The following is an 18,649-nucleotide window of genomic DNA, read 5'->3' as shown; positions in this document are numbered from 1 at the left end:
TTTCATGGGGCATTGGCATCAGTACTGGGGCAGGAGGGACCTGTACCGTTGGGACGGTCTTCACCTGAACCATTCTGGGACCAGTGTTCTAGCGAATAGGATAAATAGGTTGGTCACAAGGACTTTATCGGGGGGAAGGGAAGTGTAAAGCTATGGACAGTATAATGGTTAATGGAGATCAAGACAGCAGGTTACGTGACAGGTTATTATGTAGAGATATGGGTTCAAAGACAAGGAAAATTAGGAGAAAATTAGGTAAGAGGAAAAATAAATTGCGAAAAGTTACTTATCAAGGTGTTAGGATTCATAACAAAGACATAAAAAGCAGCATAAGTGTACTTTACCTGAATGCTCGTAGTATACGAAATAAGGTAAATGAGTTGATGGCGCAAATCATCGTGAATGACTATGATTTAGTAGCCATTACTGAAACATGGTTAAAAGATGGTCACGACTGGGAGTTAAATATCCAAGGGTATCAGACTATACGAAAGGATAGAATGGACGGTAAGGGCGGTGGTGTAGCTTTGTTGTTTAAGGATGGCATCCGGGCAATAGTAAGGGATGATATTGGTGCTATGGAGGACAAGGTTGAATCAATTTGGGTGGAAATCAGGAATAGTAAGGCAAAAATGTCACTGATAGGAGTAGTCTATAGGCCACCAAATAGTGACAGGATGGTAGGGCAGGCAATAAGCAAAGAAATAACGGATGCATGTAGAAATGGTACAGCGATTATCATGGGAGATTTTAATCTGCATATCGATTGGTTTAACCAGGTTGGTAAAGGCAGCCTTGAGGAGGAGTTTATAGAATGTGCCCGGGATAATTTCCTGGAACAGTATGTAATGGAACCTACAAGGGAACACGCAGTCCTAGATCTGGTCCTGTGTAATGAGGCAGGATTGATTAATGATCTCATAGTTCGGGATCCTCTTGGAAGGAGCGACCACAATATGGTGGAATTTAAAATACAGTTGGAGGATGACTAGGTAAAATCAAACACTAGTGTTTTGTGCTTAAACAAAGGCGATTACAATGGGATGAGAGAAGAACTAGCTAAGGTAGACTGGGAGCAAAGACTTCATGGTGAAGCAGTTGAGGAACAGTGGAGAACCTTCCGAGCGATCTTTCACAGTGTTCAGAAAAGGTTCATACCGACAAAAAAGAAAGACGGTAGAAAGGGGAAAAATCGACCGTGGATATCTAAGGAGGTGAGGGAGAGTATCAAATTGAAGGAAAAAACATACAAAGTGGCAAAAATTAGTGGGAGACTAGAGGACTGGGAAGTCTTTAGGGGACAACAGAAAGCTACTAAAAAAAGCCATAAAGAAGAGTAAGGTAGACTATGAAAGTAAACTGGCTCAGAACATAAAAGCAGATAGTAAAAGCTTCTACAAATATATAAGACAAAAAAGAGTGGCTAATGTAAATATTGGTCCTTTGGAAGATGAGAAGGGAGATTTAATAATAGGAGACGGGGAAATGGCTGAGGAGCTGAACAGGTTTTTTGGGTCAGTCTTCACAGTGGAGGACACAAATAACATGCCAGTGACTGATGGAAATAAAGATATGATAGGTGAGGACCTTGAGATGATTGTAATCACTAAGGAGGCAGTATTGGGCAAGCTAATGGGGCTAAAGGTAGACAAGTCTCCTGGCCCTGATGGGATGCATCCCAGAGTGTTAAAAGAGATGGCTAGGGAAATTGTAAACGCACTAGTGATAATTTATCAAAATTCACTAGACTCTGGGGTGGCCCCAGAGGATTGGAAAGTAGCAAACGTGACACCACTGTTTAAAAAAGGAGGTCGGCAGAAAGCGGGTAATTATAGGCCGGTAAGCTTAACTTCGGTTGTAGGGAAAATGCTGGAATCTATCATTAATGAGGGAATAGCGGGGCACCTGGAGGGAAATTGTCGCATTGGGCAGACGCAGCATGGGTTCACAAAGGGTAGGTCGTGTCTGACTAATGTGGTAGAAGTTTTTGAGGACGTTACCAGTGCAGTAGATAACGGGGAGCCAATGGATGTGGTATATCTGGATTTCCAGAAAGCTTTTGACAAGGTGCCACACAAAAGGTTGCTGCATAAACTAAAGATGCATGGCATTGAGGGTGAAGTGGTAGCATGTGTAGAGGATTGGTTAACTGACAGAAAGCAGAGAGTGGGGATAAATGGGTGTTTCTCTGGTTGGCAACCTGTAACTAGTGGGGTCCCTCAAGGATCAGTGTTGGGCCCGCAGTTGTTCACAATTTACATAGACGATTTGGAGTTGGGGACCAAGTGCAATGTGTCAAAGTTTGCAGACGACACTAAGATGAGTGGTAAAGCAAAAAGTGCAGAGGATACCGGAAGTCTGCAGAAGGATTTGGATAGGTTAGGTGAATGGGCTAGGGTCTGGCAGATGGAATTCAATGTTGCCAAGGGTGAGGCTATCCATGTTGGGAGGAATAACAGCAGAATGGATTATTATTTAAACAGTAAGATGTTAAAACATGCTGCTGTGCAGAGGGACCTGGGTGTGTTGGTGCACGAGTCGCAAAAAGTTGGTGTGCAGGTGCAACAGGTGATTAAGAAGGCTAATCGAGTTTTGTCTTTCATTGCTAGAGGGATGGAGTTCAAGACTAGGGAGGTTATGCTGCAATTGTATAGGGTGTTGGTGAGGCCGCATCTGGAGTATTGTGTTCAGTTTTGGTCTCCTTACCTGAGAAAGGACATATTGGCATTGGAGGGAGTGCAGAGGAGATTCACTAGGTTGATCCCAGAGTTGAGGGGATTAGATTATGACGAGAGGTTGAGTAGACTGGGACTGTACTCATTGGAGTTTAGAAGGATGCGGGGGGATCTTATTGAAACATATAAAATTATGAAGGGAATAGATAGGATAGATGCGGGCAGGTTGTTTCCACTGGTCGGGGAAAGCAGAACTAGCCTCAAAATAAGGGGAAGTAGATTTAGGACGGAGTGGAGGAGGAACTTCTTCACCCAAAGGGTTGTGAATCTCTGGAATTCCTTGCCCAGTGAAGCAGTTGAGGCTCCTTCTTTAAACGTTTTTAAGAAAAAGATAGATACCTTTCTAAAGAATAAAGGGATTCGGGGATATGGTGTACGGGCCGGAGAGTGGAGCTGAGTCCACAAAGATCAGCCATGATCTCATTAAATGGCGGAGCAGGCTCGAGGGGCCAGATGGCCTACTCCTGTTCCTAGTTCTTATGTTCTTATGACCTTCAGGATTCTCCGGTCTTCTGGCCTAATGCGATGGACCGTGTGGTGGACCAAGGGGGTAACTCTTTAAAGGAGTTGTCCCCAAAATCCATCCAAGCACCCCCCCCCCACCCGCCCCCAAATGCAAGGCCCTGCCTGGAAGCTAACCACAATATTTATAACCATTGAACTTTGATTGACAGTCCTGGACCACTTGAAACAGAATTAAGTGCTGTTAGTTTGACAGCTGACCACGTGAAGGTTACTCAACCATGAAGGAAGATGAGTGGAACAATGCTGACAGCTGTGAGGGTGTGTGGAAGCTGTCAAACACAGACTAGTAAAATCAATAGCAAAGAGAAATAAATTAATGGCTTGCAGATCAAAGATCTGAGGGGGTTTGAACACAGCGGACTGGTTTTCTCTTTCCAGGAATTGACAGTTGCTGCTTCCTCTGCCTGAGCCAGCAGGTGTATTGCCCAGGTGAGTGTTAAAGCAGTGGTTCTTTTTCACTGCCTCTCTCTGGACTGCTCTCTCGCTTCAAAATAGGGGTCTCTCTTCTGGGAGGGGGGGGGGGGGTGGAGGGAGGAGGAGGGGGGCTTCCTAACAGGGATCTCTCCTCTGGGGGATCTTTGGAGTCTCTTTTATAGGGGTCTCTGTAGCGGTCTCTTTATTTAGGGAGTCACTGGTGGGGTCTCCTTATTTAGGGGGACTCTGTAGGGGGTCTCTGGTGGAGGGACAGGTCGGGTCACCCCCATACTGGGCTAGAATTGAAGCCAGGTCCCTGGCACTGTGGGGCAACAGTGCTAACCACCGTGCCGCTTTCCCACCCGACCTCTGAGGAATACAGCAAAGAGGTGTCACATCCATCACCCGCACCATTCACCAGCCCAGAGACACACTCCTCGGTTGGTGATCTTAGTAGACAGGCATCAGGGTCACTATCTGCTGAACACCACACAGCTGCTGATGCACATCTGTTTTATTTTCAGGCGCTTCAGATCTTCCTTTGACTGCACGCAGATTTATTCCTTTGACTAGTCATTTATCTGTAATAATGCAATAGTATCGACTTGCTCACCTCCTCTAGTTGTGCAGTATCGTAACTCTCCAGGTCAAAGTACTGAGGTATTTGCAAAAGGTTGACTGTAATCACTTCCTCTCCATCAGCGGAATACTGCGGAATCAACATAAAACAGAATACTGCGGAATTAACATCATCAGATTCTCTCCCAGTTGTCAAAAGACACAATCTGCTATCTCAAAAGACACAAACTGCTATCTCAAATAGCTCCAAGGGTCTTAAGTAGCACTTTCCTATTCTTTTTCAACTAATTTGATTACCCCTCCTCGTCTATCCATGGAATAGAATCCCTACAGTGCAGAAGGAAGCCATTCGGTCCATCAAGTCTGCACCAGGCCTCCAAAAGAGCACTCAACCGAGGCCCACTCCCCTGCGCTATCCCCGTCACCCCGTACTTTGATCATGGCCAATCTACCTAACCTGCACATCTTTGGAATGAAGAGATTACGGTTGAATCTCCTCAGAGGCAGCACCTGACCACATTTTTCCTGGCCCAATCCCCGGGCCTGGTTTGGGCCCACTCCCGGAGCAGGCCTACCCCCGGCAGGTCCTTCATCAGGAACAGAACAGGGGCCCAGCGGCAGGGTTGAGACTGTGCTCACGGCCACCAACATCCGGACTCCAGGCTGCTGCGGGAGGGCAGAGAAACATCAACTTGAGTAGCTCCTTTAAAGGTCGTTCCTGGCTTCTTCACAGGGGTATTATAAAACAAAATATGACACTGAGCCACAGAAGGAGATGTTGGGTCAGTTGATCAAAAACCTGGCCAAAGGGCCTCTTAAAGGAACAAAGCGAGACAGAAAGGTGCAGGGAGGGAATTCCAGGGTTTGGAGCCTCGGCAACTGAAGGGAAGACCACCAATGGCGGAACAATTAAAATTGGGGATGCTTTAGCAGCAGGAATTAGATGAGCACAGACATCTTGGAGATTGTATGAGATTCAGACACAGAGAGGGGCAAAAGCCATGGAGGGATTTGAAAACATCCCTTGTTTGACAGGGAGCCAATGCAGGTCAGTGAGAACAGGGATGATGTGTATTACCACAATATCCCAGGGCCTTTACATCGTCCATAAGTGGCGCAGAGAGGATCAACGGATTTCACAACTTGCCTTTGGATCTCCAATCTTTCTCAGGAATCCCAGAGACCTTCCAAGAAAAAGACCCTGACATTAATTTTGTTCCGGCTGTGCTGGGGCTGCTGAGGGCCGCACATTTTCGAGAGTGCAACAGAAGGCCAGACATTCTCTTGTGAGCTGATAATAGAAATGCTGATCCCTGCGTCCACAGCGGGTGCATGCCAGTTATATTCATTGGGAAATTGGCAGAAAATCTTGGGGAAACAAGGGGAGATGGTAAGGGGGGGGGGGGGGGGGTGGGGGGGGGGTAGTCTCAGCCCCCCCTTGCCCTCTTCATTGAGACTGGTGAACACCAATTCCCCAAGGACAGGAAGAGAACAATCTCCCAGTGACTTGTTGGAATTTGGTTCTATAGGAGGCAGTAATCCCTCCTCTCCAGTACCTCATACAAGCAGCCATTCTTTCCAAGTCAGGCTGGAGAGACAGTGTCGACAACCTCTTTGGACATAAAACCAAACATCCCACCCTGTCTTTGCTCAATGTCTCCGCACATTTTGCAGCAGCTATTTTACCCAGTGAGTTGGTGTCATCTGCAGTGAGATACTTGAAAGGGTGGTGCAGGTAAATTTAATAATAACTTTCAAAATGGAGCTGGATAAACCCTTGAAAAAGAACAATCAGAAAGGTGGTATGATGGGCCGAATGGTCTTCTGTGGTGTAAGATTCTACACTTGGGGATCAGAGCTCAGGAGTGGAAAATTGGCGAATTAGACAACCCATTGCCTAGTGATGCAATGTAACAGCTCTATCATTTGCCCAGCTGTGATCAGTTGACTTCAAGCATGGGACGCTCTGAGGTTTGCGCCCCATGAGGGCCTGTACTGCGCTGTAATGATGCCTTTGCCAAGTGGGCCAACTGCAAGGAAATAACCAAGAGACAGGCTCCAGTATAAAGTGCCACATACCTTAGCTAAGAGCTGTGGAAGTAACACAATGAAATGTTCAGTGAGCTTGGCCCGATCGTCAATCAGCGATTTTCTCTCTTTCATCATTTGAACCTAAAAATCACAGTACAAGGCACGTGAGTCCACTTTGTAAGTGTAGGTGTACAAGATAGCGCAGCTACCAATCGGTACTCATTCTGTAATGGCTGTACGGGATCAATGTTGACGATCATTATCTCATGAACCATCCCTGGGAAGAGGTAAGAGATACTGGCAAGAAGACTTGTGGGAGTGAGGAGCGGGGGGAGCGGGGTTGTGGGGAGGTGTTTGCAGATGGTAAGCTAGTGTTATAGATGCACTGGCAAAAGATAACCATGAATATCCATGGTTTCTAATCAGTTATAACAATGAATAAGAAATAGATGCGATTTTACAGACACCTTGAATGGAGGGAAGTAGTGATAACAGTATCGATTACAGAGGTTATACAGCACAAAAACAAGTCAATGTACAAAGCAACAATTGCACCCCCACATGGAAAGATCTGTGTAAACAAATGAGACTACTTCAAACGTCTGGGAACTACAAGACATATCAACATCTCCCTCATGTGTTTATCCACCTTCCCCGTATCTGTGCTCCTGACCTCAATGACACCTCACTCCAGAATGTTCCACATTCTAACCATTGGCCAGGGAGAGAAATTTCTCCTGAATTCACTACTGGATCTATTGATGACCATCTTATATTTATGACGCCTAGTTTATGATCCCCCACAAGTGGAAACGTTTTCTGTGCGGCTACCTTATCAAAACCCCTTCCTAGTTTTAAAGCTCTGTCTTTAGTCACCTTTCAACATCTTCTTCGCTCAAGAAAAAAATCCAGCCAGTTCAGTCCATCCGGCCTCCTCCCACTATTAGACCATGCAGTTTGCAACCTACGAGCAGGCCATTGCTGACGTTGCTTAGCAAACAGCCACTTGGAGGCAACCAAGGGCCCTTCCTCTTTGTGGGGTACCACCTGGAGTCTGTTCACGAGCATGGCTAAGTGATGGAATTTACAGAAGGAAATCTGCGCCCTGCCACCTCACAGTTCTGTGGGATACGCCTATTCCAATCAGCTCCCCAGCCATCCCAGCATTTTGTCAGTGATAATGGGAGGCCTTTCGGCCCAGGGCTGCTCTTGCCCATTTTCAGTGACAAAGAGAAGGAAGAGGCCAATGGCCCAAAGGGAAAGAAACTTACGCTTCTGGTAAAGAATTGGAGAAAAAGCTAATTGGGTAACCTGAAAGTGTTATTTAGATCACTTAAAAGCCACAAAAGACAAGGAGTGGTCAAATGAACATCGGCACATTGGACATCAGAGTAAGATCCAGGTGGCAATGGCACATTGATTTCTGTGCAAACCCCAGATGGTCTTATCACATTGCTCCATCAATATTTCAACTCTAGCACCTGGATTATTGATACACGCCCTCCACATCGATGCTCCATGCCGGGCACACAAATCTGTAAAATTCCCCCTTCTAAATATTTGTTTTTCCCATTCCCATCGTAAAAGCATTAAGAAGAAAATTTGTCTTCGTTCAAGACCAGTCAGTCACATAAACCTTTGGTGAAGTTTTGCGTGAAATCTCAGCATTGGAAAATAGAAAGAGTTTACATTGAAGGACAGAGATTGGTTACAATGATTAGTCAACAGCTCCGTTATCTCTGAGTCGTGCAGTAGTGGGATACTGGCTAGATGGATATTGGTCTCGTTTGTCCAGCATTTCTCACATCCATGCTGAGTCCCAGGATGTGTATCTTGTGCCACATTCAGGTGGCCCTTGTGTCTGAGGGCATGCTGCAACAAAACTAGGACCTTAATCAATAACACACTAACCTTCTTCCCCAAACATCTGCCTCCAGGTGGATGGCCTTCTGCAGCTTGTCGTATTGTGCTCAGCATAATTTCAACCAGAGCTTTCTTCTGTAGGTGAGTCAAAGCTAGAAAGGAAAATTATTTTTTGAATGCAAATACCTCGAACTGATGGCAGGGATTCAAGGTTTGGCCCTTCAACAGCTTCCTTACCTTCGTCTTCCGGGTCGCCACCTTCCAGCAATAAAGTCGTCATGGACTTCCAGTCCTTCAGTATGGACGCTGAGCAATCCCAAAGACTGTCAACGAGGTAGGCTGACCGTGCGCTATCCTAACGGGAACAGGGAGCAAGCATTCAACATCAAGTCGCAGTGGAGTTCATTTGTCCCTGGCAGAGAGTGGGCCGACGTTTCTCTTGACAATCGGGCCTAAAATGGTGGCTGCAGATTGGCTGCCTGTTTTCGGATCCGCCCAATTTTCCACTCCTACTGATTTACCCTGATTTCTTTCATCAGTTCATCATTGACGGTCATGCCTTCAGCTGCCTCGGCTCTGAGCAGTGGAGGTCCCTCCCCTAAGCCCTCCGCCCCTCCACTACCCCTCCCCTCTTTCTGTTCTACTTGCAGAAGAGAAGATTAATTGAGAGATGGAGGTCTTCAGAACCATGAGTGGCCTGGGCACAAAGAAACTGGGCAAGGCCGACATGAGGAAAATCCAGCGAGTGGTGAGGATCTGGAATGCATTATCGGAAGAGCTACATGGAAGAGGAGTAGAGAGTGGGACTAGGTGAGATGCTCTTGTAGAGAGCTGGCATGGACAGACTGGGCCAAATGGCCTTTTCCTATTCCAATTCTCTACCTGTTAGCCTTTTATATGCTGCAACCATTCTATCATGTTATGGTTTGCCCTTTTCCAACTTTTTGACAAAGCTTGTGACTCAGTGCAAAACTTTATTTGATAATATTCCTTAGAGTCACTTTGACATAGTGACATGAACATTACTACAAAAAACATAGGCTATGCAGCAGCTTTATAGTTATGGAGAGGCATAAATATCCTGGCCGCGAGGTTTGCTAGTGTCACACGGGAAGGTTTAAACTAGCATGGCAGGGGGGTGGGTACCGGAACAATAGGTCAGAAGGTGAAAAAATTGAGGGCGAACTAGGGAATAGGGCCAGTATGGCTCTGAGGAAGAGCAGACAGGGAGATGTTGCTGAAAACAGCAGGACTGGTGGCCTGAAGTGCATATGTTTTAATGCAAGATGTATAATAGGTAAGGGAGATGAACTTCGAGCTTGGATTAGTACTTGGAGCTATGATGTTGTTGCCATTACAGAGACCTGGTTAAGGGAAGGACAGGATTGGCAGCTAAATGTTCCAGGATTTAGATGTTTCAGGCGGGATAAAGGGGGATGTAAAAGGGGTAGAGAAGTTGCGCTACTGGTTAGGGAGAATATCACAGCTGTACTGCGGGAGGACACCTCAGAGGGCAGTGAGGTTATATGGGGAGAGATCAGGAATAAGATAAGAAGGGTGCAGTCACAATGTTGGGGGTTTACTACAGGCCACCAACAGCCAGCGGGAGATAGAGGACCAGATAGGTAGAGAAATTTTGGAAAGGAGTAAAAGCAACAGGGTTGTTGTGATAGGAGACTTTAACTTCCCCAATATTGACTGGGACTCACTTAGTGCTAAGGGCTTGGACAGAGTTTGTAAGGAGCATCTAGGAGGGCTTCTTAAAGCAATATGTAGATAGTCCAACTAGGGAAGGGGCTATACTGGACCTGGTATTGGGGAATGAGCCCGGCCAGGTGGTAAAAGTTTCAGTAGGGGAGCATTTCAGGAACAGTGACCACAATTCAGTAAGTTTTAAAGTGCTGGTGGACAAGGATAAGAGTGGTCCGAGGGTGAATGTGCTAAATTGGGGGAAGGCTAATTATAACAATATTGAACTGAAGTACCTAGATTGGGGGCGGATGTTTGAGGGTAAATCAACATCTGACATGTGGGAGGCTTTCAAATGTCAGTTGAAAGGAATTCAGGACCGGCATGTTCCTGTGTGGAAGAAGAATAAATACGGCAAATTTCGGGAACCTTGGATAACGAGAGATATTATAGGCCTCGTCAAAAAGAAAAAGGAGGCATTTGTCAGGGCTAAAAGGCTGAGAACAGACGAAGCCTGTGTGGAATATAAGGAAAGTAGGAAGGAACTTAAGCAAGGAGTCAGGAGGCCTAAAAGGGGTCACGAAAAGTCATTGGCAAATAGGGTTAAGGAAAATCCCAAGGCTTTTTAGACGTATATTAAAAGCAAGAGGGTAGCCAGGGAAAGGGTGGGCCCACTGAAGGACAGGCGAGGGAATTTATGTGTGGAGCCAGAGGAAATGGGCAAGGTACTAAATGAATACTTTGCATGAGTATTCACCAAAGAGAAGGAATTGGTGGATGTTGAGTCTGGAGAGGGTGTGTAGATAGCCTGGGTCACATTGAGATCCAAAAAGACGAGGTGTTGGGCGTCTTGAAAAATATTAAGGTAGATAAATCCCCAGGGCCTGATGGGATCTACCCCAGAATACTGAAGGAGGCTACAGAGGAAATTGCTGAGGCCTTGACAGAAATCTTTGGATCCTCACTGTCTTCAGGTGATGTCCCAGAGGACTGGAGAATAGCCAATGTTGTTCCTCTGTTTAAGAAGGGTAGCAAGGATAATCCAGGGAACTACAGGCCGGTGAGCCTTACGTCAGTGGTAGGGAAATCACTGGAGAGAATTCTTCGAGACAGGATCAACTCCCACTTGGAAGCAAATGGACGTATTAGCGAGAGGCAGCGCGGTTTTTTGAAGGGGAGGTCGCGTCTCACGAACTTGATAGAGTTTTTCGAGGAGGTCACAAAGATGATTGATGCAGCTAGGGCAGTGGGTGTTGTCTACATGGACTTCAGTAAGGCCTTTGACAAGGTCCCTCATGGCAGACTGATACAAAAGGTGAAGTCACACGGGATCAGGGGTGAGCTGGCAAGATGGATACAGAACTGGCTAGGTCATAGAAGGCAGAGAGTAGCAATGGAAGGATGCTTTTCTAATTGGAGGGCTGTGACCAGTGGTGTTCCGCAGGGATCAGTGCTGGGACCTTTGCTGTTTGTAGTATATATAAATGATTTGGAGGAAAATGTAACTGGTCTGATTAGTAAGTTTGCAGATGACACACTGGTTGCTGGAATTGTGGATAGCGATGAGGACTGTCAGAGGATACAGCAGGATTTAGATCGTTTGGAGACTTGGGCGGAGAGATGGCAGATGGAGTTTAAGCCAGACAAATGTGAGGTAAGGCATTTTGGAAGGTCTAATGCAGGTAGGGAATATACAGTGAATGGTAGAACCCTCAAGAGTATTGACAGTCAGAGAGATCTCGGTGTACAGGTCCACAGGTCACTGAAAGGGGCAACACAGGTGAGAAGGTAGACAAGAAGGCATACGGCATGCTTGCCTTCATTGGCCAGGGCATTGAGTATAAAAATTGGCAAGTCATGTTGCAGCTGTAGAGAACCTTAGTTAGGCCACACTTGGTGTATCGTGTTCAATTCTGGCCGCCACACTACCAGAAGAACGTGGAGGCTTTAGAGAGGGTGCAGAAGAGATTTACAAGAATGTTGCCTGGTATGGAGGGCATTAGCTATGAGGAGAGGTTGAATAAACTCGGTTTGTTCTCACTGGAATGACAGAGGTTGAGGGGCGACCTAATAGAGGTCCACAAAATTATATGAGGGGCAAAGACAGAGTGGATAGTCAGAGACTTTTCCCCAGGGTAGAGGGGTCAATTTCTAGGGGGCATAGGTTTAAGGTGCCAGGGGCAAGGTTTAGAGGAGATATACGAGGCAAGTTTTTTTACACAAAGGGTAGTGGGTGCCTGGAACTCGCTGCCGGAGGAGGTGGTGGAAGCAGGGATGATAGTAACTTTTAAGCGACATCTTGACAAATACATGAATAGGATGGGAATAGAGGGATACGGACCCCTGAAGTGCAGAAGATTTTCGTTTTGACGGGCAGCATGGTCGGCACAGGCTTGGAGGGACGAAGGGCCTGTTCCTGTGCTGTACTTTTCTTTGTTCTTTCTTTATTCACATTATTAATAGCAATTCTGGCAGGAAATCCTTTCTTAATATTAAGATGCCGTGTTCCATATGTATTCACCGACAAGTGAGATGCCCCATGTTTTAAGGGATTGTTATTTGGAATTATGTTATGTGCTGGATCAAGAGATCAAGGTAAAAAGAGCGCAGGGAAGGGCAGCACGGTGGCGCAGTGGGTTAGCCCTGCTGCCTCACGGCGCCGAGGTCCCAGGTTTGATCCTGACTCTGGGTCACTGCCTGTGTGGAGTTTGCACATTAGACCATAAGACCATAAGACATAGGAGCAGGATTAGGCCACTCGGCCCATCGAGTCTGCTCTGCCGTTCAATCATAGCTGATATTTTCTCATCCTCATTCTCCTGCCTTCTCCCAATAACCCCTGATCCCCTTATTAATCAGAAACTATATATCTCTGTCTTAAAGAGACTCAGTGATTTGGCCTCCACAGCCTTCAGCGGCAAAGAGTTCCACAGATTCACCACCCTCTGACTGAAAAAATACCTCCTCATCTCTGTTTTAAAGGATCGTCCCTTTAATCTGAGATTGTGTCCTCTGGTTCTAGATTTTTCCTACAAGTGGAACCATCGTCTCCACGTCCACTTTATCCAGGCCTCGCAGTATCTTGTACGTTTCAATAATATTCCCCCCTCATCCTTCTAAACTCCAACGAGTACAGACTCAGAGTCCTCAAACGTTCCTCATAGGACAAGTTCTTTATTTCAGGGATCATTCTTATGAATCTCCTTTGGAACCTTTCCAAGGCCAGCACATCCTTCCTTAGATATGGGGCCCAAAACTGCTCACAATACTCCAAATAGGGTGTGACCAGAGCCTTATACAGCCTCAGAAGTACATCCCTGGTCTTGTATTCTAGCCCTCTTGACATGAATGCTTGTTAACTGCCGACTGAACTTGCACATTAACTTTAAGAGAATCGTGAACAAGGAGTCCCAAGTCCCTTTGTGCTTCTGCTTTCCGAAGCATTTCCCCATTTAGAAAATAGTCTATGCCAAGATTCCTCCTTCCATAGTGCATAACCTCACACTTTTCCACATTGCATTTCATTTGCCACTTCATTGCCCACTCTCCTAGCTTGTCCAAGTCCTTCTGCAGCCCCCTTGCTTCCTCAATACTACCTGTCCCTCTACAGATCTTTGTATCATCTGCAAACTTAGGAACAGTGCCTTCAGTTCCTTCTTCCAGATCATTAATGTATATTGTAAAAAGTTGTGGTCCTAGCACAGACCCCTGAGGCACACCACTAGTCACCGGATGCCATCCTGAAAAAGACCCCTTTATCCCCACTCTTTGCCTTCTGCCAGTCAGCCAATCCTCTATCCATGCCAGGATCTTACCCTTAACACCATGGGCTCTTAACTAATTTAACAGTCTCCTATGTGACACCTTGTCAAAGGCCTTCTGGAAAGCTAAGTAAATCACGTCCACTGATTATCCTTTGTCTAACTTGCTTGTTACCTCCTCAAAGAACTCAAACAGATTTGTCAGACACAACCTCCCTTTGACAAAGCCGTGCTGCCTCAGTCCTATTTTACCATGCACTTCCAAGTGCTTCGCGATCTCATCTTTAATAATAGACTCTAAAATCTTACCAATGACCAAAGTCAGGCTAACCGGCCGATAATTTCCCGTCTTCTGCCTCCCTCCCTTCTTAAACAGTGGTGTCACATTAACCACTTTCCAGTCCTCTAGGAACCTTCCTGCCTCCAGTGATTCCTGAAAGATCATCACTAATGCCTCCACAATTTCCTCAGCTATCTCTTTTAGGACCCTGGGGTGTAGCCCATCCGGTCCAGCTGACTTATCCACCTTCAGACCTTTCAGTTTCCCCAGAAACCTCTCCTTAGTAATGGTCACTGCACTCACCTCTGCCCCCTGGTTCTCCTGGAGCTCTGGCATCCCATTGGCAATCAGAGGGCGCGCTGCCGCTCTGCAACAATCAGCCGGCAAACACTGGTAGCCAATGAGAGTAGGCGTGGGGCGGGAGCTTATTGGGGAAGTTAGGTTGAGTGAAAGGATCAGAGAAGTTGCTGAAAAAGTTGCCAATTTTGGTTCATAGTTGTCACTTTACAGTCTGGATACTTTGTGTTGGGCTGGCAGATAATGGTGATTGATACTGATATCGACTAACACGCTTCCTTCATGTACATCTCGGCAAATTGCCGATATTTAAAATGACACATACATTGTTTCTTTGGTTCAGCTTTCTAACATGTTCAAAGATCTTTAAGTGTTTGCCACCAGTTTGCCACCACCGCTTCCCCAACTCAGAGACTTGAACACAAAACCCAGGCTGACCTGGCTGGCACTGAGGGAGTGCAACTCTGTTGCGGGTGCAGCAGACTCGGTTGAGAAAGGCGCTATATGAATTCACGTTATGTCAAATAACGAAGTGGTTGGTTCAATTCCATGATACCAGGGTGGCGCAGTGGTTAGCACTGCAGCCCACGGCGCTGAGGACCCGGGTTCGAACCTGATCCTGGGTCACTGTCTGTGTGGAGTTTGTACATTCTCCTTGTGTCTGCGTGGGTCTCACCCCCACAACCCAAAGATGTGCAGTCTAGGTGGATTGGCCATGCTAAATTGCCCCTTAATTGGAAAAAATGAATTGGGTACGCTAAATTTATATATTTTTTAAAAGAGCACAGGGACAGTTGTGGATCTGTCCCTCGAAATTGAAAGTCCAGGCGGAGGCCATTCTGGTCAGAACACTGTGCACAGCACATGTCTGAAATTTCCAATCATCACCCTTGAGGAAAAAAAAGGATTTTCCCCCACACTGGAAAGTCAGACTTTCACTGGCATTGGGCAAGGAACCTTCAAGGCAAATTCCACATCAAGGGTAGCTGTGAGTAATCTTACGGACTGGACTATTGCGAGCAGAGTGTAGGGCCGGTCATTCCTGGCCAGCCTCCCGTCTTCCATCCCGCGTTTAGTTGAGGCCATCCACAATTATGTTGCTTCTGTGTTCCTGTCACTCAGCACAACTGTGCTCGCTGATCCACTCTAGCTCCCCATCCAGCCACGCCTCAATTTTATAATTCTCACCTACTTTCAAATCCCTCCATAGCCTCACTCGTCCGGGTTCCGGGGATTAGAAAGGGGTGCTTTCTATTGCTGCGCTGGCGACCCATATTGATGGAAGGTGTAATTCCTCACTGTCCAATCACTATGGTGTCTGGAAATTGAAACTTGACCCTCTGAGAATTGTGCAAGCATGGCAGACAGCAGCAGGGGTGTCGAAAAACACTCCATCATACAAAAAGAAACCAGGGTGTTAGAGTAATCCCAGGGCAGCCTTGCATCATCCCTTACATGGGTCTCTTTTACCACACCTGACCTGAGTGGGGCTGGTTTAGCACACTGGGCTAAATCGCTGGCTTTTAAAGCAGACCAAGGCAGGCTAGCAGCACGGTTCGATTCCCGTACTAGCCTCCCCGAACAGGTGCCGGAATGTGGTGACTAGGGGCTTTTCACAGTAACTTCATTTGAAGCCTACTTGTGACAATAAGCGATTTTCATTTTTTTCACCTGACCTGACCTGACCTGACCTGGCCTGACCTGACCTTGCCTCCCCTCCCCTCCCTGCAATGAACCCCACCTCCCCCTCTACGCTTACCTGGCCTTGGACTCCGAAGCTTAGAATCTGGGGGCTATGTGTAGCCCCAGTCCTGGCCATTGCTGCCACTGGCACTTCCAGGACTACAGAGCTGCTGGCCAACCAGATCGGCCGACAGCTCCATGAGGCAGGACTTCCGCCTGAGTGAAAGGTTCAAGTCCCGTCTCCGGCCAATTAACGGTCACTATTGGGGCTGTTGCCATCCAAGTGGGGAGGGATGCTTTCCCCGCCACTTCTTCAGGGGGCGGGGCAGGAAGCCCCTCCATCCAAAAATTCCTGCCGATGATAACAAGTGAAGAAGCAGCTTTGCTAACTCCATGCAGTTGATGGACGCAGCCGCAGAGAAAAATACTCCACACATTTCAGCAGGAGTAATAACTCACAATGTCAGACTACAAGTGAGTGAACAAGATTTAAGGTTGCAATATATCCTCAACATTAATCTTACCTCACTCTCCTGATAGAAGTTAACAAGAGTCTTGATGTGGCTGAGGTTATGGATGAGTTTTTCCCTTTTCTCAGGCATTTCATCTTGCACTTCGGATTCTCGACTGCCGAACAACCTAAATACAAATGTTTTCCATTGAGCGATACATCTGGCATTTCCTTGTCCATTGATTCAGAGTTCATGCTCACAGATCATGGCCCTTTTCATCAATCGCTACAAATATCGACACAAGTTTTCAGACTCCCTGATAATATTGACACGCTCTCAGATCCCCCAGAAAATACTGACAAACTCTCATGGACCTTGAGCAAATACTGACACACTCTTGAGGCCCATCTGTAAATATTGACTCAGAACACGCTGCAAATATCAACACACTGAAGACGGGACCCATTGCATATATTCCTGAGGAGCCATTGAAGGCAGGTCTGCTCCTCAAAGGAAATAGATGCTATAATTTCAGCAAAAATGTTATGTGGATACAAGAGAAGAGTGTACTGATAAGTCAATAGGATCGTGACTTCACGTCCCACTGCAGAAACCCGACGATAGTCTAAGCTGACACTCCACTACATTATTGAGGGAACTCTGCACTGTTGAATGGAATGTAGGTCTTTAAAATGACACCCCGTCTCCCCGCTGAGGTTTCACTCTGTGATTCTGTGGTAGGGGCGTGGGGTGAGTTAGAATGCTCTTTCAGAGAGCTAGCACAGGCCCGATGGGCTGAATGGCCTCCGTCCGCACTGTAAAGATTCTGTGATTTCGAAGAATAGCAGAAGACTTCGCCCCATTGACCTGGCTAATATTTACCCCCCCCCCACCACGGGGCTGCACAGTGGCACAGTGGTTAGCACTGCTGCCTCACAGTGCTGAGGACCTGGGTTCGATCCCGGCCCCGGATCACTGTCTACTTGGAGTTTGCACATGGAGGGCAGCACGGTGGCGCAGTGGGTTAGTGCTGCTGCCTCACGGCGCCGAGGTCCCAGGTTCGATCCGGGCTCTGGGTCACTGTCCGTGTGGAGTTTGCACATTCTCCCTTTGTTTGCGTGGGCTTCGCCCCCACAAACCCAAAGATGTGCAGGGTAGGTGGATTGGCCACGCTAAATTGCCCCTTAATTGGAAAAAATGAATTGGGTACTCTAAATTTTTTTTTAAAGAGTTTGCACATTGTCCCCGTTCTGCGTGAGGTTTCACCCTTGCAACCCAATGATATGCAGGTTAGGTAAATTGCCCCTTAATTAGCAAAAAAAAGAATTGGGCACTTTAAATATATATTTTTTAAACTAAATAGTTATGGTCACCCAACATCAATAAACCAACTGGTTATTTACCTGGCTGCTGCATTTGGGAATTTGCTTTGTGCAAATTGGTTGTAGCACTTCCCACATTACAACACTGAGACATTTCAAAGGTTAGTGGCAAAGCAGTTTTGGCGATGTCCTGAGCTTGGGAATGGCACTATATAAATGCAAGTTCTTGCTAATACAGGAAAGGTATAGACCAGGATGTTCCTGAAATATTGGTCCCACTCCGTTTCCGTAACGTCACGGGGAGCAGTGTACAGCTGTATTGTTGGTGAAGTTATGGCTAGTGGGATCAACACTGAGAAAGATTACTGCCACCAAGCAATGTATTCTTCAGCCACCTTTGCTTGTAGAGTGCAATATGCCTGGCCTAATGAAATCAGAGAGCTGGTTTAGCTCAGTGGGCTAGACAGCTGGTTTGTGATGCAGAACAAGGCCAGCAGCGCGAGTTCAATTCCTGTACCGGCTGAGAATTCTGAATTCTCCCTCTGTGTACCCGAACAGGCACCGGAATGTGGCGACTAGGGGCTTTTCCCAGTAACTTCATTGCAGTGTTAATGTAAGCCTACTTGTGACAATAAAGGTTATTTATTTAACGGCCTTAAAGATGCCTCAGGAGCTGCTCTTTATTAAGTAATTTGAAGGATGTGTGTATCGCTGGTTAGGCCAACATTTATTGCCCATCCCTAGTTGCCCTTCAGAAGATGGGGGTGAGTTGCCTTCTCGAACCACTGCAGACCCTGAGGTGTACGTGCACCTGTTAGGGAGGGACGTGGTGTTAGGGAGGGAATTCCAGGATTTTTACCCAGCGACAGTGAAGGAACCGCGATACACCCCCAAATCAGGACGGTGAGTGACTTGGAGTGGGATTTCCCTTCTGGTGTTCCCATGTTTCTGCTGTCCTTGTCCTTCTGAGCTCCATTTATTTCAGGGAAGCTTTTCCAGCAGTGGTACATTAGCATTA

General features: G+C 46.7%; 1 protein-coding gene across 2 annotated transcripts in view; it reads right to left on the bottom strand.

The window, feature by feature from the left end:
• Window positions 1–18,649, bottom strand: part of LOC140392064 (cohesin subunit SA-2) — a 169,838-nt gene that overhangs the window by 42,416 nt on the left and 108,773 nt on the right. For both annotated transcript variants that reach the window (XM_072477283.1, XM_072477285.1), the window contains exons 15-19: window positions 16,382–16,496; window positions 8,385–8,502; window positions 8,196–8,299; window positions 6,333–6,425; window positions 4,288–4,383 (exon numbers count right to left, since the gene is read on the bottom strand). In XM_072477283.1, coding sequence (XP_072333384.1) covers window positions 4,288–4,383; window positions 6,333–6,425; window positions 8,196–8,299; window positions 8,385–8,502; window positions 16,382–16,496 — 526 coding nt within the window. The remainder of the gene's footprint in view (window positions 1–4,287; window positions 4,384–6,332; window positions 6,426–8,195; window positions 8,300–8,384; window positions 8,503–16,381; window positions 16,497–18,649) is intronic.

The sequence above is a fragment of the Scyliorhinus torazame genome, chromosome 15 (assembly GCF_047496885.1).
Source record: "Scyliorhinus torazame isolate Kashiwa2021f chromosome 15, sScyTor2.1, whole genome shotgun sequence".
Classification (NCBI taxonomy): domain Eukaryota; kingdom Metazoa; phylum Chordata; class Chondrichthyes; order Carcharhiniformes; family Scyliorhinidae; genus Scyliorhinus; species Scyliorhinus torazame.
Note: the sequence above shows the minus strand (reverse complement) of the source record. Positions and strands in the feature narration are given on the sequence as shown.